The sequence below is a fragment of the Erythrolamprus reginae genome, chromosome 1 (genome assembly GCF_031021105.1).
Source record: "Erythrolamprus reginae isolate rEryReg1 chromosome 1, rEryReg1.hap1, whole genome shotgun sequence".
Taxonomy (NCBI): Eukaryota; Metazoa; Chordata; class Lepidosauria; order Squamata; family Dipsadidae; genus Erythrolamprus; species Erythrolamprus reginae.
The window spans coordinates 303884579-303911434 of record NC_091950.1 but is presented as its reverse complement, the minus strand read 5'-3'; the positions used below and the strand labels follow the sequence as shown (position 1 = coordinate 303911434).

General features: G+C 38.2%; 1 protein-coding gene across 1 annotated transcript in view; it reads right to left on the bottom strand.

The window, feature by feature from the left end:
- Nucleotides 1–4784: 4784 nt before the first annotated feature.
- Nucleotides 4785–26856, bottom strand: part of SLC35F1 (solute carrier family 35 member F1) — a 238128-nt gene continuing 216056 nt past the window's right edge. The window contains exon 8 of the mRNA XM_070739614.1: nt 4785–5169. Within this exon, the coding sequence (XP_070595715.1) occupies nt 4945–5169 (225 nt within the window). The 3' untranslated portion in view covers nt 4785–4944. The remainder of the gene's footprint in view (nt 5170–26856) is intronic.

Sequence of the window (26856 nt, the reverse complement as noted above, 5' to 3'; positions counted from 1 at the left end):
ATTTCTAGTTTTGTATTTGGAGAGCAGCTGGTCGAGACAAGCTGTCAAGACACTTCATGGTTGGATTCTTCTTTGCACAGAAAATCAATGGGGGCCGTGTGAACAATAAAATAGATGAAATCAGTGGAAGCAAACTTACCTCTAGATGTGTTGAAGAGTTCCCATGATCTCCCACCATTGGTCATGTTATCAGTAGCTAAGGGGAGTTGATGCTAGAATGTGCGGAGTTGCTAACTGAAGGCATTCGACTGTAAAGAGGAGTGTATAAAATGCTCCCTATGCCTATGGTCCTGCCCACGAAGCAGCTTAGTTCATGTGGTTTATGCTGGGACCATATCAGGTTTTTCAATATATATCGTATTTTGGACAATGTAGAGAGGGAAAAAATGGGGCAGTTTTATTCTGGGCATGGACTGAACATGGTTCCTCTGGGTGGAAATGATTGGAAAGTTTAAGAATAGGAAAAAGTCAAGGCTGGGGGCTTTCTCTGGCAGCAGCATATGCAAATATTAGAGGTAGTTGGAGGGGAAAGGAAAAGGGAAAGCATTGGGAATATTGGGATGAGGGCAGGATATTAGCTGTGAGATGAAGAGAGATAGGAAGAAGAAAAAGAGTCCATTGGCCAATATGGAGGATGATGGAAGACAGAATGCAATGTATATATATCTCTGATTCTCTTTGCCCTGTAAAAAAAAATCACTATGGGTTTTCTTTGGATTTAGGCTGAAAGTCAGAAGAACCATATGTTTCAGATTTTTTTCTTCTTTTTCAGTGCTAATTCAAAATGGTTCCGTAGAACTACCTGAACACAATGATTTGAGTTTGTAAGAAAACATAATTTCAAGTTTTGCAAATCCCTAGTTCTGTACTACTGAAGATACACATATTGGAATTCTAAAATGGAACAATTTATTTATTTATTATATTTCTATGCCGCCCCTCTCCGTAGACTCGGAGCGGCATGATGGTGCCATAACATGCAGCTCTCAGAGGAATTGGGATTATTATGAAGATAAATTTCTAAAAGAATGGACTTTGTGAATGTAATTTTTACACAGAAAAATGCAGTAGCTTACTTTGTACTGTATACTGCAAGCTTATGGTACTAAGAACGTAAGAAAGAGGTTCCTTGGCTAATTCAGTTCACTGATGAAATATTTAGTACCTCTGTAGTCTCATCTCTTTGTTTTTTTTCTCCTGGGGTAGGTAAAATTATATTTTTTATAAAACTGGGAACACTTCAAATATTATTAGGAAAAATGCTTCAAACTTCTTGCAAACACGACAGCTCTTTGCCACTTATTAAAACAAATGTATGTTTTCTCAGTCTCCTTAGTCTTAAAAAAGGTCCTGCTGTTTTAATGAATCAAATAATTAAATTAGTGCTGTCTAAAAAGAAACAGGTGTCTCTTTTTTCCAAACTAAATTTAGAAAACTTAAACCAGCTAATCAGGTTTGCTCTAATGAAGAGCATTGAGGGGCTGTATTCATACCATAGGAGATCCAAAATACTTGTTCTGATTCATTTTTCAAATGTGCACAGCTCTACTAGATTACTGTGATCAACTGTGCAGAAAGAGTAAGTTTTAAAATAAGTCATTTGATTCTTCCATTCTGAAAACACATTTCAAATGCTTTCCTGAAACAAACAGCTATCCTGATTTTATCTATCTAAACAGCTATCTAAAGAAATTCGATTTTTGTTTCTGGTTCACCTTCAAGGCTCATAAATCACAAGAGTAACTTTGTTCTATGTTAAAAGGCAAGTGATTAATTATTGCTTATTGCACTATGAACATAGACTATTATGAATCTCTTTCTTTATAAGAACTGTAGCCATAATTAAGCCAAGGCTCAATTATGTAAACCTAATTCTGCCCAGGTGAGGTCAGTTCTATGGTAGTTGGGAAGTAGAGGCACCTTGAGAACAGTTGTGTCACCAACTTCATTCAGATGATTAAATTTCTGAATACATAATGATAAAAGAATGATTTTGGCCAATATTCTCAGGGGAAACAATGCTACTGCCGAGTTGCTAAATTAATTTTGCAGACAGAGGAAAAATCAGTTGGGTGCTTTTCCTAATCAGGAAATGAAGCTATATTTTAATTAACCAGTTTGAGCATAATGCAAAAATTTTGTTAAGGAAAGGTATGTGCAAAACCGTACTAGAAGACTAAGGATATAAGCAACCATTGCATCTGGAACCAGGAATGGATTATTGATTCAAACTAAAAACAATGGACCAAGTTTCAGAAGAAACATCAGTCATGTAGATCTTCCCCTCCAAAAAAGAAAAAAAATGGAATAAGCATAAAGACTTTGAATATACTGAGTTCTAACCAATTCACATCTAGCCAGTATCAGATTGTGAATGAGAGCAGCATGACTACAGAAATATTCCATTTCTTTTTGTCAGTAGCAGCTACATTTGCAAAGAGAAAGAAACTTGTTGGTATCTGTAAGTTTAAGACAATGAAAGTGGAAATGTAATTATCAACAAATCTCAGCTGCCCACAGTATTACTGTAAAAATATTCCAAATGTCAATGTTTGACTACTATACTATTATGCACATATTTTAAAAAAAGGTTAAAATGTTTCTTTTCAACCTATTCTTAGAATAGAGATGGATATTGGTAGCTGTCCATCCATGGCTTCCCAGAACTTCTTCTGAGCCATCTTCGCCAACCTCAGCCCTTCAAGAAGCATTGGAGTGCAACTTCTAGGCAGCATGGCTAGAGGTGAGAGAATTCTGCCCATCACATCAGGAGGGCTAAGAAAGGCTTCAGAGAACGGGCAACCAGGTACCTAAGGTAGCTGAATGAACACAATGGCACTAGGGAATAGATTCTGTCTACCTCAACTGGACAAAAATTGGTAGTATCTATGTGTATTTGGCCCTACTAGGCATTTCCCTTGCTGCATTCAGTGCTAATTACCAAGCTTTCTTGCTTCCCGTGTTCCTAGTCGCTTTCCATTTGCAATTGGTGAATACATCCACATTCATCCTGAAAATGTTAAGGTTTTCAACTCTTTGCTCAAAGTTTCACTAAACAGGCCCTATTGAAAGCCTACTTCTTTCTCTTCCACTGGGTCAAAAAGAGGAGATAAGGAGCACCAGAGCCAGGCATTTTTTAAAGAAGGATGGTATTGTATCTGTCTTATTTTTTCTTTGCTGGCTACCTGGAACTTGAGTGCAAATTTGGCATTCATCTTCCAGAAATTATTACTGTCACTGAGGAAGAATATCCATTGTTGGTGGAAACTGGTAGGCAGAATAAGTTTTCCTGACAAGGATTTGAGGACTTGTAGTCAATTCCCAGATCCCCAGCTGGAATTTACCCCTTGATTGGAGCATTTGACATTGTTCTGAAGTCCTTTTCTCTAGGTAAAGGTGTGTGTGTGTGTGTGTGTGTGTGTGTGTGTGTGTGTGTAGGAGGGTTGTTTTTGCTTTGGAAAGAGCTCAGCAAAAGGACTGGTGGGAGTTCTAGAGATTACCTCCGGAACCGCCTGCTACCGCACGAATCCCAGCGATCGATAAGGTCCCACAGAGTTGGCCTTCTCCGGGTCCCATCGACTAAACAATGTCGTTTGGTGGGCCCCAGGGGAAGAGCCTTCTCTGTGGTGACCCCAGCCCTCTGGAACCAACTCCCCCCAGAGATTAGAACTGCCCCCACCCTCCCTGTCTTTCGTAAACTACTCAAGACTCATTTATACCGCCAGGCATGGGGGAGTTGAGATAGCTCTTCCCCCTAGGCCATTACAAGTTATGCATGGTATGTTTGTGTGTATGTTTGGTTTTATAATAGGGGTTTTTAGTTGTTTTTTATTATTGGATTGTACAAGTTGTGTTTATTATTGTTGTTAGACGCCCCGAGTCTGCGGAGAGGGGCGGCATACAAATCCAATACATTATTATTATTAATTATTATTTTAAAAAACTGAAGCTCACCCATCCACAGCCAACTGTTCCAATTCTCATCTGGTATTCAATTCCCACTCCATCCCCTTCTCCCATCAACATCACCTGCACTGAGGTTCTTTTTAAAGCCCATCTGGACAAAACTGTGCAAAAATATTTTCAGGACTTCATTTATTTTCTGAATGAAAAATGCGCAACCGTGGGAAATCATTTCCCAGTGTCATTTTGGTCACCTTTTGGTCAGGAAAAAATATACCTTGATCAAGAAATTATCTTACAAGGGTCATCTGATTTGCTAGATAGGGTGCTTCCCAAGCGATCGGTCTTTGAACAAAGTACATTTTTGAAAAATTCCCAGATCCTTTTTTGCATAGTATCTTTTGACTTGAATGGCACTTCTGCCAAGAATCAGAGAAATTTTAAATCATATTGATTCTTTTCAGAAGCTTTAATATTCTACTTCGGGTTCAATATTGTAGATTTCTGAATACAGGTTAGCAAAGTGACACTGGGAGACACCTGACTACCAGTTTCCTTGTGATTTTTCCCTTTCACCTCTCCCCTCCCCTCTTCCTTCAGAATCTGTATTTCTCCAGCACATCGCAAAGGGTCTGAGAATGCATTTTCAGTTTAGATATGTCTCTGGCCAAGCCTGTTTGCTCCATGTAAAGTAAAACGTGCCCTCCACAACTACAGATGGGTTCTATTCCAATGGAGGTTTTGGGGTAGACAAACTGTCCTTCAGGAAAGTTTTCCTGCCATTTCACATCTCCTTAAGAAAACCTTAATTAATATTTCTAAGTTGAAAAGTACTGCTCCAAGTGAAGGACTGTGAATTACAGCTCCTAGTCAAGCATTCTTGGAAATATTTTAATGGTGGTGGTGGTGGTTTTTATTAAACCTCCCCTATTTGCTACCTTGCAGCTGACTAGAGTCACTGCATCCGGAAAATACCTTTCTCTATGAATGATACAGAGATAATGGTGATACAAACTCCACCAAGGGTGGCAGGGCCTGAGTTTAGGCAACACGGACACGAGATTCTTCTTCCGTTTCTTGGCCGAGGCTGGTGTATGTCACTGAAGGTTCTAGCTGCCCAGTGGCTGGCAAGTCTACAACAGGACCTGAAGGATTTCGGAACTGCTTGTACACCCGTGGATCTTGGGCAATGTATGTGGATGTAGAGGAGTACAGCAAAAGGCCAACAAGGATTGTGAAGAATGACAGCAGATAAAGTCCTGAAAACTAAATGGAAAGAATAAAATTAGGGTTTTTTTAAAAAAAGAATGCAATAAATGCATTGTACACAAGAGTTGCATGCAAGAATTTTTTTTCCTGTATAAAATTGTTCTGTATCAAATCAAATTAAAATTCAGTAGCAAAAATAAATCATCTAAATCAGCAGTAAATTAATTTGGCTTTTATTGCTTTCAGTCAATGGTCACTACTATTTTCTATGAAAGAAATGAAATAAAATCTCCAGAACTTAAATTGCAGAAGTAAAAAAATCAGTGACTAAAACTCAAAGGAATCAAAAGTAACTAAGACTAGATAAGTCATGCCCACTTGGGTCATTGTTTCAGAAATTTTCTTACCTAAATAGAAAAAACAGAATGACAATGAGTGGTCAAATTTCCCTATTGATTTTGCTTATGGAAAGCTGGAAGGAAATAACAGAAATCTTCCTTCCTTCCTTCCTTCCTTCCTTCCCTCCACCCACCTATCCATCCATCCTTCCTTTTTAATGAGGCAGTATAAAAGCTCCACAACATAAGTCTCTATATGCATATATGTTGTGGGTGTACATATTATCTTGCTACCGACAAGAACAACTAATTAAATATAATAAATGTCAAGATGAAAACAAAATTAATAGCCTCAAGCTAAAAATTATTATAGAAGTGACAGTTGAAAGATCCTCTCAGAAGAAACTAAGCTGTTCTAAATTAAATAGAGATCTTAGCATCTCTGAATAATGAAGTAAATGACTAAGTAAATGATTCTCAATGTGCAGTTTTTCTTGGGAACATATACATTGCCTGAAAAGATTCATTTGAGTCAATTTGCCCAGTGGAAAGGGACGGTAGCTTGCCCCAAACCTAGTTTCACTGTGAAAATCAATATATTATATACAGATTAAGTAGCATATTTGAAGAAAAATGGAAAATCTGTTCAGAAAAAAAGACATTTTGAGAAAAAAATGCAGTCTTGGTTTTCGAGAAACAATTTCCCGCAAATTACAATGTTCAAATATTTCATATAGTCATTGCATATTCATTCAAATACAGCTACTTGGCATTTACCTTTCATTGTTTGATATGGAGACAAAACTTGTCTTTGTGTAAATCATCTCTGGGTATATGCATGTATGAATAGGCACACACATATTGTACATATGATAGGTTGACAGATGGTTAAATTATCTTAAAATGTACACATTCACAGATGCAACATGACACACTGGCTATAAGCTCTGATGACATCTCCACCTGCTGCTGTTTTCCACAGTTAAGTCTGTAATTGGCTCACTCCAGAAGAGAAGAAACCCTACCGAGGAAAGTTCAAAGCATAACTGGGACAGGCTGTCTAGTGGGCAGGGCCATTAATTGTTTTTCTCTTGCAATATCTCATTTCCCCTTCTTCTGACATCTCACCAGGTAATTTAGTATGGCCACCCTGTTGCTTTGGCAGCTAAAAATATAATGTCAAACATCAATGGTGCTGAAGGACAGCTTTCACCTGGCATGGAATTCATGCAGGTAAAATCTGTTTTGTGCAGCTTTCTTCTCTTAAGCATCATACCGAGTGATTTTAATAATTCTTGGCATCCTGATCGCAAGTGAAATTCTGCAAAATAGAAAGCAAGCCTGCTGGTATTGTGATCTCTAACAATAGCGATCCCAACCCTCTGTTTAAGAAGAACTTCCAAGTCACCAGAACACTAGATAGTCTTTTCTCTCCTCATTGTGAATTTTCACTGAATAGATTTTGCAAACAATGGGAACGGCAAGGGAATCTGCAGCACTGCCAGTACCTGAGCTTGAAGAGCTATGTCTGGTAAAGGTCAAGGATATTTAAGGCTGGGGATAGCTGCCTAATTAGTACATAAGTACATAATTTTGAAATTCAATTTGCTAGCCACCATAGGATCATCTGAATTTCTCGTTCTTGATTCCCTGTTGTTCACTTGCATAATGGACTGACCATCATCTCTCTACAGATACCACATTTCTGTTGTGTTGAACTTGGCTTCCTGTCTTCAGACACAGAAAGGTCAGATACTCATTCATAGCATTAACTATCCACCAGCATTCAATTATACCCTGAAGATTTTAATGATGAACTGTGTCATTGGGTCAATGAACAATCAGTGCTTGGTGCTTATTGCTCTGATTTTGCCCAATAATGATCTAGTAATAGTAAAGAGCTCTAAGAGAGATCTGGGACAAACAAGGCCCCATGATTATTAATCCTGACAATGGGTTTTAAATGATAAAGCACGTACTACTACTTCCAAGTGTTGGTAATGACCTTTAAAGCCCTTCATGGCATTGGACCAGAATACATCTGGAACCGCCTTCTACCGCCCGAATCCCAGCGGCCGATAAGGTCCCACAGAGTTGGCCTTCTCTGGGTCCCGTTGACCAAACAATGTCATTTGGCGGGCCCCAGGGGAAGAGCCTTCTCTGTGGTGGCCCCGGCCCTCTGGAATCAACTCCCCCTGGAGATTAGAATGGCCCCCACCCTCCTTGTCTTTCGCAAGTTACTCAAGACCCACCTATATCACCAGACATGGGGGAATTAAGACATCTCCCCCAGGCTTTCTTATATTTTATGTTTGGTATGTATGTGTTGTATGGTTTTTAAATTGTTGGGGGTTTTAATGTAATTTTATTATTAGATTTGGTCCATTGTTATACTGTTTTTATTATTGTTGTGAGCCGCCCTGAGTCTTCGGAGAGGGGCGGCATACAAATCTAATAAATTGAATTGAATTGAATTCTGCTTTCTCTTCTGGAAACGTTGCTTGGAGTCTAAAGGGGGAAACAGAGTTACTTGGCAAAAACTGGAAGAAAGCATATACCTTCAACTCTCTTACAGCTGTCTTCTCTAGGCTGGTACCCTCCCTGGGTGTGAGGACTATTAAAATTCCTAAGCCAGAATCTTTAGTACATTGGGGAAAGATATGCTACAAATATGTGTTTCCTGATGCACTTCCCAGTCAACTCAAAGCTGTGTTTGTACAGAAGAAGCTCCTGCACCTTCCCAACGTAATATGTGTCATGTGGATTCTCAAGGCAATTATTTTGGCATAATCATCTGCTAGAATTAAGTCAATGCCAAGTCATAAAATAACTTTATAGGTTACAACTTGCACTTCAATTTTACAAAAATATCATTTTTCAGCCAGGCCAAAAAGTTCTACTTTGGACTCATCTGTCCACAAAAGATTATTCCAATTGTATTCTGGCTTACCTACATGGTCTTTCACAAAGTGTAGATAGGTAACAATGCTCTTTTTAGTGGTTTTCTCCTTGCAACCCTGCCAAACATACCATTGTTCTATGTTCTCCTGATTGTGATTTCATGAACACTGACATTCACCAATGCAAGAGAGTCCTTTAGTTCCTTAGACCAGTGGTTCTCAATTTTGGATTATTCTCCTCAAAAAAATAAGTGAATAAGAATTAAGAATAATGCATTCGATTCATTCATTTCTAATTTTCTAGTTCTAGGACTTATAACTTTTTAGGTTATATTTATGCAGAAAGATTGACAATTCAGAAGGGCTCCTAAACTTTTACACAACACTGGAATTTACTGCCAGCTTCTATGTGAATTCCGACATTTTGTTCCTCGGAGAATCCAAATCCTCTTGTTGCCAGGCTTTTGGAAACTCAACACAGAAAATGCTTTCCTTTGAGGGTTGGGTGAAAACAATGTCTTTATACAATGGTTTTGATGTAAGATCTGTAGCTCACCTTAGAAACCACTGAATTTAAGCATAACAGATGGCTCTCCTAATGTTTATAAATTTTACTTTCAAAACACCTCAGTTGGCAAGGGCTTGTGAGTTCATTTGACAGGTTTATTCAGGGATGATGCTTCAGTGCACATTCCAAGCCAGATGGATGGCGGTCTGTAATATGACACGTTGGGACTTGACTAAAAAGAAAATCTACTTCCCTTGTAGATTGTCTGGAATATTTTGTATTGTTTTTAAATGTTTGTAAACTGCCCAGAGTAACTATTGTGAGGGACAGTCATCTAAAGAGATACTTTAAAAAAATACATTGAGCTAATTCCTTGGATTTATATTTTGACCATGTTTTAGATTTATACTTAGAAAACTGCTGTTTTAAAAACTTGGCACACTTTTGCATGATGAGATTTTCTTTAAGCATCCATAGGTCAAACCTTTAAGTTCCTGGGTGTGTATGGGTTCAATTTACTTATATATAAGGCACATGGGTGCAATCAATAAGCACTTGTGGGCTAAGGATTAATGTAAGGAAACTTTTTTCTCTTATTTGTTAGGAGTTATTGTTATTTAATAGTCTCCATATACAAAAGGATCTGAGTTTGTATTTAAACTACTACAGGTAATCCTCATTTAGCAAACTATAATTGGTCGTAAAGCAACATGGTCGCTAAGTGAAGCAACAACTCTGCTCACATCCTACTTCAGATTTCTGTTCTGCCCCAGCTATGGCCCACAAACAACACAGCACACACAAATTCTGTCCAAACCTTTGTTTACTAAATTAAAGACCACTAATGAGTTCTCTAGTAGTCGGCAAACACTAATACAGTTTAAAGCAGTCTTTGGTGAACACCAGCTGTTAATTCAACTTCATTAACAGCCAACACCAGTCCATGAAATAATAAATGAAGTCTGAGCAAAGAGTCTTGGAGATATCAGGAAGCTTACAATGGTTGGTAAAATGCCTAGAGGCGTTTTGTAGGAAGAATGCCAAGAACAAGAACACGAGCCAAGCAGACATTTCAGAATTCCAGACACGAAGGCATATGAACAAATGTTGTTTCCTGCAAAGTGTTGCCTGTGTCGTCATCCCTTAAATAGGCTAGGGGAGTGACCAATTAGCCCCAAGCCAACTTCCAAGGAGACCTCACCCTGAAGAATCTGTAACTGCAAATAGAATTTATTTATTTATTAACAGTGGTACCTCGACATACGAGTCTAATTCGTTCCAGACCTGAGCTCGTATGTCGATCAACTCGCATCTCGAACGAATGCCTTTAGACTTTGTTTTTCGCGCCAAGATAACTGGAAGCAAGGAATTCTTGCGCCACCTAGTGGAAGCTCGGCTCGTATCCCGAATTTGAGCTCAGGTGTTGAACAGAAATTTTGCTCGCATCTTGGCTCGTAACTTGGAATACTCGCATGTGGAGCAGCTCGTATCTAGAGGTACTACTGTATTTGATTTTTTTAAATGCCGCCTTTCTCCTTAGACTCAGGGCGGCTTACAACATGTTAGCAATAGCACTTTTTAACAGAGCCAGCACATTGCACCCACAGTCTGGGTCCTCATTTTACCCACCTCGGAAGCATGGAAGGCTGAGTCAACCTTGAGCCGGTGATGAGATTTGAACCACTGACCTACAGATCTACAGTCAGCTTTTAGTGGCCTGCAGTACTGCACTCTACCTGCTGAGGCAGTTGCTAAAGGAGATTGCCTATATCATGTTGGAACTGGTGGATCATTCAGCACTTCTCATTTGAAGGGGTAAACATGCCCTGAAGTACATGCAAGTGAGTCAGTACATGACACCTCTTGATAGCCCTTTGAACTTAATATCTTTTTCTGGGGTCATGCTGTATTTGTGGCCTTGCAACCCCAGGAAACGATGCAGGTGCTTTAAGGATTTCCCGACAATAGCTAAATGGGAGCTGATTTATATACTCATCCCGACCTGCAAGCATCAACTTAAAAAACAGAGTCTACCACCAAGCTGGTGGGTGATTAGTAAAGAATTGGCCAGGTAAGAATGTGCTCATCAGAGAAAAAGGAAAAGAACCAATATTGATTTTGTAATTGTTTTCTTGAGGCTAAAACATTACATTGTTGAATCCTATAGTTGCCCAATACTGTCCCAGGATTTAGTTAGCCCTGATATAAGAAAATCAATGCTAAATAATTACGAGTTTTTATTGTTTTTTTTGTTGCAGCTCAGAAAGATGTCTAAATAAAGCCATTTCCTCCTTCCCATTTATTGTTTTTCTAATGTTTTCTTGTATTCATGGCATCCAAGTACAGTGCTGATGGGTGTCTATGTTCCTCTTGGTTTCTGAGCAGTCAATTTTAATAAAATATAATCTGCTGGTAATTGCAAAGGTGGGTTCTGGCTTACTTTGCCGCTGGTTCGCTATGTGCTATGCGGGTGAGGAAACCCAACTTCTGCACATGTGCAGAAGCAAAAAACAAGATGGCGCCGCCTATGGCGCCACTGAGAGAGCTGGTTTTGGGGGGGCGTGTCCAACTGGCCATTGCTGTTGGTTTAGCGAGCAGGGGGAAATTCCTGCTACCGGTTTTATGGAACTGGGTCGAACCGGCAAGAACCCACCTCTGTAATAATTAATACTGCATTGTTATCTTTGAGGCTGGTAGGGTTCACCACTAGGTTTATAGAAATTGATTCAGCCTAGGTTTATGGCTAATTCCTTTTCTGTTGAATTTTACAGCAGGCACATTCAGTGGAGCTGTCCAGGGATTATGGTGTGCTTTTCCTGCTGTACACCTGGGGCTCATTCCCCTTTGGACCGGCAAACATTTCACAGCTGCAGCTCATTAACTTCAACCTGAAAAGTCCCTTGAGAAGAAAACACTGCAGAGGGATTTTTTCAAGAGTTTGCTTTCCTCTGACAACATTGTTTTGCATTTGAACTTTTAATTTAGATGTTCACATTAGTCCATGCCCACCATTTATTGCAGATTTGTTCTTTTTTTATTTTTTTAAATTTTTCTCCACAATTTTATTCAAATGTCAATTCACAAATACCTTTAAGTATAACAATAACATCTACATTTGTACCTTTTAATTCAGTCAAAAAAACATACCCTACGATACTTTATTTTGCACCTACATTCTGCTCCTATTCATCGGTCTGTTTTCCTTCTTTCTGTTACACTCCCCTCCCTCTATCTATATCTCTCCCTTCTACTTTCTTTCTCCTTCTCTCCCTCGTCTCCTTCTTTCCATTCCTTCTCATTTCACTTCTCCTTTCTATTTCCTCTTCCTCTCTCTTAACCTTTCCTTGAGTGCCTCATCCTAATTCATCTCAGATTTAACAGACTTAAATTATATTAATAATAATAATAATAATAATTTATTAGATTTGTATGCCGTCCCTCTCCGAGAACTTGGGGTGGCTCACAACAATAATAAACAATGTAGAAATCCAATATTTAAAAACACAATTTAAAAAACCCTTATAATAAAATAAGCACACAAACTAATCAAACCATACATAAACCAAAATAGTTAGGGGAGGTGTCAATTTCCCCATGCCTGGTGGCAAAGGTGAGTTTTCAACAACTTACGAAAGGTGAGGAGGGTGGGGGCAGGTCTGATCTCTAGGGGGAGTTGGTTCCAGAGGGCTGGGGCCATCACAGAGAAGGCTCTTCCCCTGGGCCCCGCCAGACGACATTGCTTAGTCGGTGGGACCTGGAGAAGGCCCACTCTGTGGGACCTAATTTGCTGCTGGAATTCGTGCGGCAGAAGACCGTCTTGGAGGTATTCTGGTCCGATGCCATGTAGGGCTTTATAGGTCATAACCAACACTTTGAATTGTGACCGGAAACTGATTGGCAGCCAGTACAAGCGGCGGAGTGTTGACGAGACATGGGCGTATTTGGGAAGGCCCATGATTGCTCTCGCGGCCACATTCTGCACGATCTGAAGTTTCCAAACTTTTCCAAACTTTTAAACTGATGGTGCATTTAATGAAGTAATTATTTTATATCATTTCCACATGTATAACTTCTTGGTCTAGGTATATGTTACCATTCTAATGCTACTTCTCCTTAGCCTAGTTTTGTCTCCTGGGACAATGACCAATTAGTTCAATTTTTATTCCAAATCGACTGCTATGGCTAAACTTTACAAGATAGTTGTTATATATCATGTCTCTTAATGTTAGGCAGTGTTGCTTCCTCCCCTTCCTTAATATCTTTATTCAGCATTTTATTTTCTTTATATCTATCAATTCTAAATAAAAAATCAATTCCCAATTTAAAAAAATCAAGCAGTAATTTATGCTAAATTTATGTTAAGTTGCCAATTTATGTTAAGATCTCATAGTCATAATAATTATTCATTCTAACTTTTTATATTCCCTACTTACAGGACCACCTACTTCCCCAAACTTCACTGCAGCCAATAAGGACCCACAGAGTTGGCCTTCTCCAGGTCTCATCTGCCAAACAATGTTGGTTGGTGGGGCCGCAGGGAAGGGCCTTCTCTGTGGCAGCTCTAACCCTTTGGAACCAGCTGCCCCCAGAGATTTGCACAATCCCTGCCCTACCGGCCTTCTGGAATGTTTGAATGTTATTAATAGAGTCATTGACTGTTTGTATATTTTATTTTTGACACTGTTTCCAAATGTAAAATAATGCACTTGGGGAAAAGGAATCCTAAATCTGAGTATTGCATTGGCAGTTCTGTGTTAGCAAAAACTTCAGAAGAGAAGGATTTAGGGGTAGTGATTTCTGACAGTCTCAAAATGGGTGAACAGTGTGGTCGGGCGGTAGGAAAGGCAAGTAGGATGCTTGGCTGCATAGCTAGGGGTATAACAAGCAGGAAGAGGGAGATTGTGATCCCCTTATATAGAGCGCTGGTGAGACCACATTTGGAGTACTGTGTTCAGTTCTGGAGACCTCACCTACAAAAAGATATTGACAAAATTGAACGGGTCCAAAGACGGGCTACAAGAATGGTGGAAGGTCTTAAGTATAAAACGTATCAGGAAAGACTGAATGAACTCAATCTGTATAGTCTGGAAGACAGAAGGAAAAGGGGGGACATGATCGAAACATTTAAATATGTTAAAGGGTTAAATAGGGTTCAGGAGGGAAGTGTTTTTAACAGGAAAGTGAACACAAGAACAAGGGGACACAATCTGAAGTTAGTTGGGGGAAAGATCAAAGGCAACATGAGAAAATATTATTTTACTGAAAGAGTAGTAGATCCTTGGAACAAACTTCCAGCAGACGTGGTTGGGAAATCCACAGTAACTGAATTTAAACATGCCTGGGATAAACATATATCCATCCTAAGATAAAATACAGGAAATAGTGAAAGGGCAGACTAGATGGACCAAGAGGTCTTTTTCTGCCGTCAGTCTTCTATGTTTCTATGTTTCTATGTAATTTTTATATATTGCTAGCCGCCCAGAGTCCACTGGAGTTGGGTGGCATATAAATCTTATTAAACATTATTATTATTATTATTATTATTATTATTATTATTATTATTATTATTACATCAATAATCATCAAAATTCTTTCAGTATTACATCAAATTTTAGATTATACAAATCCTACATCGAACACATCTTATATAGAAAAATAATGATTATCCAGATTTGTTCTTGAGCAGAGAGTGCAGATAGTGATTGTGAATGAAAACTCCTGCAGACAGATAAAAAAGATATATAACGATGCATGCTACCTGTTCTGTCGGGCTCTCTGGTAGACTTCTCCCGAAAATTCACAGGTACAAATTTCAGACACACACACACGTTTGAAAATTCAAAACAATGTTCTTTATAATGAAAAGTCACTTAACCTAAGCCCTCTTTTGGTATAGCAAAGAGCACTCCTCTCCAAACAAACTGGTAATTTGTACAAGTCCCTGTGATACTTAGCTTGCAGCTGTGAGGCAATTCACAGTCCTTCTTCTTTCACAAAGTGGTTTAGTTTCAAAACGGGGAAAAATCAGCACACAAAAGGTCAAAGTCAGTAAAGCAGTCACGAAACTCAATGATCAGAAAATCCTGCACAATGGCCAAACCCACAGGCTGCTATTTATAGCAGCCTCACTAATTACCACAGCCCCACCCAACCACAGGTGGCCTCATTTTCTTTGATAATAATCTCTCAGTTGTTGTTGCCTATGCATCACTCTCCGCATGTGTGGCTGTATCATTAACTCTTGTTCTGAATCCAAGGAGGAGCTAGATAATTGATCTCCTTCTGAGCTGTCTGCCACACTCTCCTCCTCCCTGTCACTCATGTCTTCCTGGTCAGAGGAGCCTTCATCAGCAGATTCCACCGAGGGCAAAACAGGCCTGCAGCATGTGGATGTCTCCCCCACATCCACAGTCCTTGGGGCAGGAGCTGGGCCAGAGTTAACCACAACACTACCATACAAAGGGAAAGAAACTGTGTGTTGTGGGCCCATAGCAGGAAGGAAGATGGTGCCAGAGATCTCAAAACAAAGGATAAATAAAGGCAATGCCAGTTTCCATGTATTGTTAGCTGGATAATGGGAAAAATTCCATTTGGAATATGCCTTGTTAGGAAAAGCAAACTGGTTTCATACTATACTTTTCTTTCTTTCTTTCTTGAAAAACACCCTTTTCTTCCTCAGATCATCATCAGAGCTTTTTAATTTTAAACGCAGATTGATGTGAAAGGCCAAGTTTAAAGATCTACTTTGTTTTAACAATAATTAATGCAATTGTATATTCAAATATTTCTGGATTTTTTTAAAAAGAAGAACGAAGCATCCATTATTTTTGACTCGAGCTAATGACCTTGAGAGGCTATTTCATATTCCTAAGTGGTCAGTTCACTAATTTTAGCTATTTACTGGAAATCTGTGAAAATGCCATGGGAGACACAAATGAGAAAACGAGAAAGAAAGAAATAACTTCTACTGGAGAGTAGCTGTAGACAGGAAGCTCGACAAGCAGAGAAATTTCAGATAGTTTTCACACATCATTGACTACAAAAATCACTCATGGGCTAAAGGAACCTCTCCTAACCTTGTGTCCTCTATAAGACAGGTTGGCTGTGCTTTCCCAGAGATAAGGCTGTGCAAGCGCTACAAAGCCAGAAAGATGTGTGATGTGTTGTGAGTCCCTGCAAACTTTGAAGGACCTATTTGCCCTCAAATCCAAAGTGTAGCACAGCCTTTCAAGGTATTTATCATCACCTATTTATCTCAGACATATTCACAGTAGATTTTAGATTATATGGACTATGTGATTTAAAAATAGCTATATTAACAAAGATTACAAGGAATATTCCTGTTGTGTATTCATATTTCATTAAAATAATGGCAAACAAATGGCTTGAGTAACGTAGTAATATTATCTATAATATCTCAATACTACTAGTTATTTTCCCCTATTGATCTGGTTTTGACAAAACCATTCAAACAATACATAATCTCAGTTGTTAATGCTATCTCACAAATCCTGTTAAGCATTTCATACAATATAAGAGCATTTTTTCCAAATTTTTGCAGTGCTATTTTTTTGCAGCTCTTGCAAGAAAGCCAACACCACAGAAATCACTAGTGTCTCCATAATGTGCTAAATAACCGTGCAAGGTCTTTAAACCCCAATACTCAAGTTTCTTTAATTGCTCTTTATGTTTATTTTCCAAAAAAAATTAATAGATTAATAGAATCTTGCTGTTGACAGGAAACTTCCTCCAGATGCTGTTGTATGAAAACAGAGTCCATAAACAATCTCCTGTTACCAGTTTTGTGAACAATTGACTGCATTCTTATTTAATAATCCATATTGTCTTATCCTGTCTTATATGTTTCTTATTTTTTTTCAGGGGCAATAATTTTATTCATAGTGACATTCTAAAATGTAGACTCTGGGAGTCTAAGATGTATCTCTAGATTCTCTAGATCTCTTAGGAGGATCTAGGATCTAGGAGACTAAGCCATATCTCAGACAATATGGGTATAATATCGAATTCAGTTATTGGTTTGTTCCTTCTCATTCACAAAAGTGATGTTTCCTTCACTTCCAAATGAGATTATAAGATAATTTGGCCTCCCAGGTGAGCTAAAGGAACATCTTCAGGTATCATTTAGAAAACATCTGATTAATTTAGATTATAGTTTTAACTATCAGATTTGTATACGTATTGTTTTCAGTACTGTATTTTGTGAGCCGCCCCGGGTCTTCGGAGAGAGGCAGCATACAAGTCCAATCAATCAATCAATCAATCAATCAATCAATCAATCAAATGATAATGATAATGATGATGATGATGATGATGAGTTCCCGGTAAATGAATTTCTGCTCTTTAGAATACTAGTACTGTATTTCTAAAAATCAAAGTAGAATGTATCCAGGATGGTTCTTTCTTACTTGAAAAGCTTTTGCTTGTGTAAGTAAAAAAGAAAAATGACGGCATCCAGCTAGTTTTCTTGGTGGTTTTATGAACTGGTTTGAAATCCTTTTCTTCAAATATGTTATCTGCATCTCTTGGCCGGAGGATGCTCAAAACTCACCAGTCTTTCCTATCACCAAGAACCCTCTGGACCACATCTTTCCACTGTGTTGAGGAGACTCTATCTTCAGAAGAGATCTTTCAATCAAGAAGACCATTCAAGAAGATCAGGGGACTCATGAAAATGAAGCATTCTGAGATGCTTTTTATGATTAAGGAAAGCCACGGTTTCTTTTAACAATAATATCACAGAGTCTGAAGGGTGGTCATCCAGTCTGACCACCTTCTGAGTGCAGGATCCATCTGTCTCTGACAGATGACCAACCAGTTCCTTTTGAAGACCTCTAGTGAAGACAACTGATATGTGGCTGTCTGTTCATACAATCAGGGAATTGTTCCTGAAGTCTAGATTCCTTGAACTTTCTTCCCTGTCAGGTTGAAAGACCAGGCCCAAAACTGAAACTTAAATTAAGCTGATTTATTCATAAAAGCCTATGGATAGGAATCTTCTCAAATAATGCTCAGCACCTGGTTAGAGTTAGATAAGGGTCAATGTCACTCAAGGGGTGTTTTAGTTCGCTTTTGACAAAGGCTGATTCCTCTTTTTATTCCAGACCCAGGTTCTATCATTCTTTTTCCAACATTACTCATAGTTGTAACCTATTGGTTTGTTTCCTGCCATCTGCGCAAGAGAAAACAAGCCCATTCCTTCTTCTAAGTAATAATCCTTACTGGATTAATTTTTGTGGTTAGTTTGAGATTTTTCTTTGCTCATCCAAATAGTGGATGAGTCAGCCAGAGCAAGCCAGTTAGGCAAAGAATTGGCTGGATCAATTACTTTCTATGAGGTAGACTCTGTGTTCTTCTTAATGAATGGCTACATTAGTAAAGCAAAAAGTCTTATACAAGCCTGTTCTGTCTGGGTCACTCCGGAAGCTATGACCAACCCAAAAAGATAAGCCAGACACACCGGTAGAATCCAAACACAGTTTTATAATGGTAAAGAGAAAAGAAGCCAACAGAAAATGTCCTTACAAATCAGGAAAACACTGGAACTCCAAATAGATACATGAAGGCAATTGTTCATACAGAAACACAGGATCCTGAATGCCAAAACGAGGCTGTTGAGATAACAGACATACACCTCCCAAGGGTCTTCAAGACTGCTGGGCCATGAGCCAGGAACAGAAACGCTGAGAGACAATGCAGATAACAGCAACACCACTCTGATAACACTCCACACTGCCGAAAGAGTTTGCCTGCCTTATAAACCCTTCCCTGCTAATGAGGACCACACCCAACCCCCTGGTATTCCTCATTCAATGCTGATAATATTTCTTCAATTGATTCCTCCTTTGATCTATGCGTCTCTGTCACATACTAATGATAGCTTGTGCTTCGTCATCCAATGACTCCAAGCTACTGGCTTGAGAGAGCCCCTCCTCAGGGCTCCCAGGCAGTTCTTCCTTGTCACGTTCCTGACTGTAATCTCCCCTGTCCGACTGCCCAGAACTCTCCTTTTCGCTCTCATCCTCCCCCGGGCATGGAGCCAGCAGAGATGCAGCTGGTCTTTCATCTGACTCAGCCTGAACCACAACAAAGCCTAGGAAAATTTTCATGAAAGAATTCTGCAAGATGAGAAAGCTTTCTGAGATCTTGAGATCAATGCAGGCAGTACTGGGTGCTTCGGAGCAATAGTCTAACATTAGTATAGTATAGTATAACATTATGAATAGTATAACATTAACTCCTATGTTTTCTTTGCCTTGCATTTCTTGGTTTTCTCGTCAATAATTTGTTTGCAGAAAATCCAATTAAAGAATTAGTCTAAATGTACCTAAACATTGAACAAAGGCTTTGAAAATAAAACCTCTAAAAGTGCCTGAATTACATTAAAAAAAATTCTCTGTAGCATTTTTTTCCTTGTGTTTTTCCGCATAAGACAAAAAAAATTGCAATGGCAGCTGTTTCACAAAATTATCTATTGATTTTCAAAAGTAAAGTCTGTGTGCCAGACGATGATAAATCTCTGAGATGTAATATACAATGTTTTAGTGTCAAAAAGCAGCATCCAATGACATTGTGAATTCACGCTTACTGTATCTTTTCCTATGAAGAGAAGGGCAATACAATTTATTTGAAGAAACAAAAAGCCTTGGAGGCAATAGAGCCGATGTTTAAATCCTTGGTGTATATTACCCATATAAAATTCATGTAATAATTTAAATAAAAACAAAAATATACATTTGTATTTATGTGTGAAAATATACCCAGAGGGCTGGGCAATCATATTGTGGACTCCAAATAGACATGTCCCCACCAGGAAGACCAAAATGTAAGATTAAAGATGAATTAGCTGCACTAAGCTTAACTTCATCAATTTCTATTAGCCTTTACTTTGAGAAAATGTGACAAATTGTACCATTACCAAACAAAGTAATTTTGAATGGGTCAAAGGATCAAAAAACATAGCGATGGCATCCAAAATGTAGGTTCCATTCTTGCGTTAAAGTTCAGGGTTTTTTTGTGTGCCTGAAGATCTTCATCAAAATCACCAGAAGAACTGAGTGAATTACATCTGTTTTGCAAAAATACCTTTCAATCTGCATTAACATAGAACTATAGTAATATGATTCGCAACAATCAAATTATTAATTCAGGAAGGGAATGATTAGTTTTAAATGAATGGATTTTGGAGTTCAAGCATATGTAGCTTCAGTTTATTAGGATAGTAGATGGGGTGTTTTAAGAGGGAAGCGAAACTAACACACCCTCCATGTGATTTTTCTAGAAAATTTATATTTTTGAAATTTCTCAAGCATTAACAGTTAGAAATGAAAAGCGAAATGTCTAAGCTGAATATTTCGTTACATTCTTGCATTCCATTACAGACTATTTATGCAGCATTCTGCAGCTTTGACCAAGTATGGCAATTATAAATTATTTTACATTTGGCAGGTTCATGATTTACGAATAGAAAATTGAAATATATTGATATTTCACCCACCAACATTTGGAGTTGTATTTTTTTTTAGATTACTACGTCGTCTTTAAAATGATGTTGTATAATAGCTTTAGCTGTTGATTCACAAAGAAAAAGAAAAATAAATTAAAAAGGACTGAAAAGTCCATAAAATTTCTTTGTCTTGAAAAGTATATTCAGCAGTACTTAACTGGAACATTGGAAGTTTGATTGATTCTCTGATTGGATTAAAAGCATTCAAAAATTGTTTGCATTAAACATGTTTGTATGTAGCCCTGCTTGAAATTGACAGTCTAGTGGATATGATTCAAAACTATGGGGCAAATGTTATCTTGAAAATATTTTGAAGTTGTGAAGACAGAAAGATCTAGAAAATAAGTTAATGTGTCCTGATTTTGATCCTCTCATGGATGACTTCCAAGTAATTTTGGCAATAAACGCAACCTACTTCAGTTGTTTTACTGTATATTATAAAATAGACTTGCCCTTTGGCCAGGCATCAATAGCAATATCTTCAGGAAAAACAGGCAGTAGTGCAAACCGTTTTGTTTTATTGAAATCTGTAGCATGTACTGTTTTCCTACTGTTTCTATCTTAGTGGTCAAAGCAATGGAAACTGCAGTTTAATGTTTCCAAATATAAAATAATGCACGTAGGCAAAAGGAATCCTCAATCTGAGTATTGTATTGGTAGTTCTGTGCTAGCAAAAACACCAGAAGAGATGGATTTAGGGGTAGTGATTTCTGACAGTCTCAAAATGGGTGAACAGTGCAATCAGGCGGTAGGGAAAGCAAGTAGAATGCTTGGCTACATAGCTAGAGGTATAATAAGCAGGAAGAGGGAGACAGTGATCCCGCTGTATAGAGTGCTGGTGAGACCATATTTGGAATACTGTGTTCAGTTCTGGAGACCTCATCTACGAAAAGATATTGATAAAATTGAACAGGTCCAAAGACGGGCTACAAAAATGGTGGAAGGTCTTAAGCATAAAACTTATCAGGAAAGACTTAATGAACTCAATCTGTATAGTCTGGAGGACAGAAGGGAAAGACATGACAGAAGGGAAAGATATGATCGAATCATTTAAATATGTTAAAGGGTTAAGTAAGGTTCAGGAGAGAAGTGTTTTCAATAGGAAAGTGAACACAAGAACAAGGGGGCACAATCTGAGGTTAGTTGGGGGAAAGATTAGAAGTAATGTGAGAAAATATTATTTTACTGAAAGAGTAGTAGATGCTTGGAACAAACTTCCAGCAGATGTGGTCGTTAAATCCTCGGTAACTGAATTTAAACATGCCTGGGATAAAGATATATCCATCCTAAGATAAAATACAAGAAATAGTATAAGGGCAGACTAGATGGTCCGTGAGGTCTTTTTCTGCCATCAATCTTCTGTGTTTCTATGTTCCTATGTAGTTGAAAGTCAATTAATCAAGACCATAGCCCAGCCAACTCTACAGCTCTCAATTGCAGTGTTTCTCAACCTCAACATGGACAATTCCTGGGAGCTTAAGCCCACACAGTTTAAAGTTCCTATATGAGAAGTATTGCTACCGGTACATGTCTAAGCAAAGGTCAAAATGCTTTTACTCCATATATGAAAGTTGAGTATAGCAATTGTTGGATTCATATTCAGAAGTGGCAGTGGGACAATGACATGCAATACACCTGAATCCACCAAGTTACATAGCAGAAAGCACTGGCCTTCAGTCCTTCATTACTGTTTTCCATTTTTGTCTCAGACAAATGTCAAGGTTTGCCCATTGCTTGTTATGTTTGTTTGAACAACCAACCCAGAAAAAAATAAATAAAACAAACCCAGCATGCAGATAAATTTTACTGGTAGTTTGCAGATTATTTGGGGAGTAGAAAGCCACTCTCAGGAACTTGCGATTGGTTCTTTTTATCTGCTCATGACATTCTTCCCACAAGTAATATATTACAACTCCAAATAGCACTGGCTTCATGAGAATGAACACCAAATTGCATACATGGGCGCCATTTCTCTACTACTTTGAATAGTATCTTGCAATGCCTGGTCTATGCTAAGTCAAAGGATGCAGGGCCTTTGACCCTATCTCTGCCACCAGGCATGGGGGAACTAAGATACACTTTCCCCCTAGGCCTTTACAATTTCATGCATGGTATGTTTGTATGTATGATTGGTTTTTATATAATGGGTTTTTAACTGTTTTTTAGTATCGGATTTTGTTATGCTGTTTTACTGCTGTTGTTAGCCGCCCCGAGTCTGTGGAGAGGGGCGGCATACAAATCCAATAAATAAGTAAGTAAGTAAGTAAGTAAGTAAGTAAGTAAGTAAGTAAGTAAGTAAGTAAGTAGTAAGTAAATAAAACAAAACAAAACAAAACAAAACAAAATAAATAAAATAAATAAAATAAATAAAATAAATAAAATAAATAAAATAAATAAAATAAATAAAATAAATAAAATAAATAAAATAAATAAAATAAATAAAATAAATAAAATAAATAAAATAAATAAAATAAATAAAATAAATAAAATAAATAAAATAAATAAAATAAATAAAATAAATAAAATAAATAAATGTGGCGAGCTAGCAGGGAATCAACCAAACAAACAAATAAACAAGAAAGACCATCAGCAACAATAGGCAGTTTTAGATTCTGGCAGAGCACTAAGGCCGAGCATGTACCAACAACGTTGAAGGACAGAGCAAAGATGAGCTGCCTGGTTACACATAAAGCAAGGGAAAGCCCCTGACTAAGCTATGCTTGTAGCTGGGACTACTTAGGAACAGCTTCTAGAGCCTTGCTGATCTTTGGAAACAACCCTCCAATGTTTATTACAGGGGTATCAAATTGGCGTCATCATGTGACATATCACAACTCTCCCCCTTTGCTAAACCAGGTGTGGGCATAGCTAGCGCATGACGCAATTGGCCCATGGGACATGAGTTTGAAAGCCTTGCTTTATGACATGATCCAGCTTGTGGAGCTCTAGTCTGACCTAAACTATCCTTCTTTTCTACAAGGCCTTCCTCAACCTTCCTGGATCTATGTATCATTGGCTGCCTACTTCTACCCTTGGATCCTGTCTCTTATAGCTACAATTCCAATCTGGGCTTTGCAGACTTTTAATTCTGGATTCCTTCAAGTTTCAACCTACATTGGCACTAACAGCATTATGCTCTGATTACCAGACAAGATCTCGCTAGGCATTCTACATGCCTTTATAGTCATCTGCATTAAAATTCCTTCTCACCTCATTGAAAGAAGGGAAGAATGACCAAAATGAAAGGCATGCAAATAAAATAACTGACTTTTGCCTGAGATGAAAGTTCTGTGTAATAACACTAGAGACCATTTGAATTGAATATGAAAAGTAGACATTATGAAAACAAATTGCAATACAGATTCAGAAGTGTAAGGCCATAGGAGAAATGGAAGGAAGCCCACTGCAACAATATAGCCAAGAAGGCTTCAAGAGTTGTAAACCTAATCCTACGTAGCTTCTCCTGTGGCAATCTCACACTACTTACCAGAGCTTACAAAACTTTTGCCAGACCCATCCTCGAATACAGCTCATCTGTTTGGAACCAAACCATATCGCATCTCAGACATTAACACCCTTGAAAATGTCCAAAGATACTTCACCAGAAGAGCCCTTCACTCCTCCACTCGAAATAGAATACCCTACGAGACTAGACTTTCAATCCTGGGCCTAGAAAGCTTAGAACTAAGATGCCTTAAACAAGGTCTAAGTATTGCCCACAAGATCATATGCTGCAACGTCCTGCATGTCGGCGACTACTTCAGCTTCAACCACAACAACACAAGAGCACACAACAGATTTAAACTTAATATTAACCGCTCCAAACTTGACTGTAAAAAATATGACTTCAGTAACCGAGTTGTCGAAGCGTGGAACTCATTACCGGACTCCATAGTGTCATCCTCAAACCCCCAACACTTTACCCTTAGATTATCTACGGTTGACCTATCCAGATTCCTAAGAGGTCAGTAAGGGGCGAGTACAAGTGCACTAGAGTGCCTTCCGTCCCCTGTCCTATTGCTCTCCTATATCTCCTATACCTTTCTTCTATTCCTATATCTCTTCTTCTATTCTTTCATTGATATGTTCTATTACTTTATCTTCTTTTCTATTATTTCTTAGATATATTTTACTATGAGTATCTCCTCTATAACCTTCATCATGTATTTTATTATGTGTATATAGATATATACCCACTAAAACCCTCATTGTGTATTGGACAAAATAAATAAATAAAATAAATAAATAAATAAATAAATATATCTAGCAGATCTGGGCTGCAACAATCAGGACATTGACAAAATGAAGACAAAGAGTGAGTGTGCTTCCTATTTCTTTGTTGCCATCTAGTGGTCATCAAGATTTGGGAGTGGATTACTACAAGGAAGTTCATTGTACTGTACTTAGTATCTTCTATATCAATGGTGTGGAATTACGGTCCTTTTATGATCTGTGAACTTCAACTCCCAGAATTTCTGAGCTAGGAAGCCAGGAATTGAAGTCCACAAATTGTAAAAGGGCCATTGTTCTACACTCCTGTTCTGTATGGTTTCCCGAAAAACAATGAAGGCGTAAGCTAAATAGAACATATCCTCCCTCTCTCAGTTCTGAAGGACAGAGGAAAAGGATTCTAAACTATATAGATTGCCATTTTTTCAGGGTTTCCTTGAAGAATGATAAAGAATGAGTCTTTAGGACTTCTACAGCAGCAGTATAATACTTGACTACTTCTGATGAAATGTGAAACCTGCTTTGGTAAGAATTTCTGATGGTAGGGTGAACAAAAACCAGCAATAATTTGCTAGAGGGCATTATATGTTGTGGTTTTACTATGTGAGAAAAGATTGATAATACATTATGTTTGGCCACTGTAGGTGTCAAGCAAGCTCAATTACTCATTACACATAATTCCGTTAGATGTAATTTTATAAACCAAATTAACTCAGAGGGGTTTTTTAAAGATGGAATTTACTTTCTTAAAGCGTAACTCCTAAGTCATTATAACTTAATAAAAAATATGAATGCAATTCCCCTCTTTATAAATAATCTACTCAATTATTCATGAGTCGTAAGGCCATATTTCTCACTTCTTTTGCATTCATCTTCTTTGCAACAATCTAGCCTGCAGCACTAACAAAGGCAGGGCGGATAATAAATCTTGAAAAGTTCAGTTCTAATGGCAAGTTAAGATGATTCAGTCCCTTTGAATGCCTACAATGCTTTCCCAATTACTTTCCAAAGCCAAAAAAAGGTAGTTCCTTGCATTTTGCTTGATTTATATTTTCTTTGCTATAGGTCAGGGAAAAGAGACAGCGAAGCCCAGCAGGTCCTTGAAATGTAGCTGAGGAGAAGAGCAACTGGGCTGAAACCAAAGCAAGTGAAAAACATGCAGAACAAAATCACCCACAGCATGATAGATAACACAAGCAATTTAATATTAATGCTATATACCAGAGGCCCTTAAATTTAGCGACTTTAAGACTTGTGGACTTCAACTCCCAGAATTCTCCAGCCAGCATAGCATAGCTACAGGGTGTGTTCCAAAAGTAATGCAATTTTTTTTTAAAAAAAGTAATTTATTGAACAGATTTGCACAAACACTTAAAATTCTTCAAAGTACTGTCCTTAGGCCTCTACACATTTTTTTCCAGTGACTCTGCCATGACTGGTACGCGCCCTGGAAGGCATCTTGCAAGGTGTTCGCTATGGCTGATTGGATCTCTTCTATGGACGAAAAATGCACCTTGCCACAACACACTGAGTCTGTGAGTTCCTGGCCAAACACCAGGTGCCAATGCTGCCCCCTCCCCTATAATCCTGACGTCACCCCAGCCCTGAAAGGAATCTGTTTTTCATCACTAGAAGAGATCCAATCAGCCTTGACGAAGACCTTGCGAAAGGTCCTCAAAGACGCCTTCCAGGGCGTGTGCTGGTCATGGCAGAGATTCTGGAAAAAATGTGTAGATGCCCAAGGACAGTACTTTGAAGAATTTTATGTGTTTGTGCAAATCTGTTCAATAAATTACTTTTTAAAAAATAATTGCATTACTTTTGGAACGCACCCTGTATGTCCACAAGTCTTAAAGCTGCCAAGTTTGAAGACCTCTGCTTTATGCCTGCCATGATCCAGGATACTTTCATTCCTTGTACAACAACAAAGCCAGGGATTACACCACCACGGGACACTGAAGACACCTGCTAGTTACAAGATGAAAAATACCACATTACGTTACTTGCAACCCATCACATCCGGATTATTCAATTCAAAACTGGAACTCTGTTTTGTCCAGCTGGGGACATTTTAGAATGCCCTTATGCAACAGATGTTGCTTAAGAATGGCTTCTTCCCCTTAGCAACATATAAGATTTCATCTGAACAAATAGGATATTTAAACATTGAATTTTAAAAACTTACAGCTTATGTTGATCAGTGCATCCTCTTGGTTTTAAGCTTCCTGTTTAATCCTCTTACTT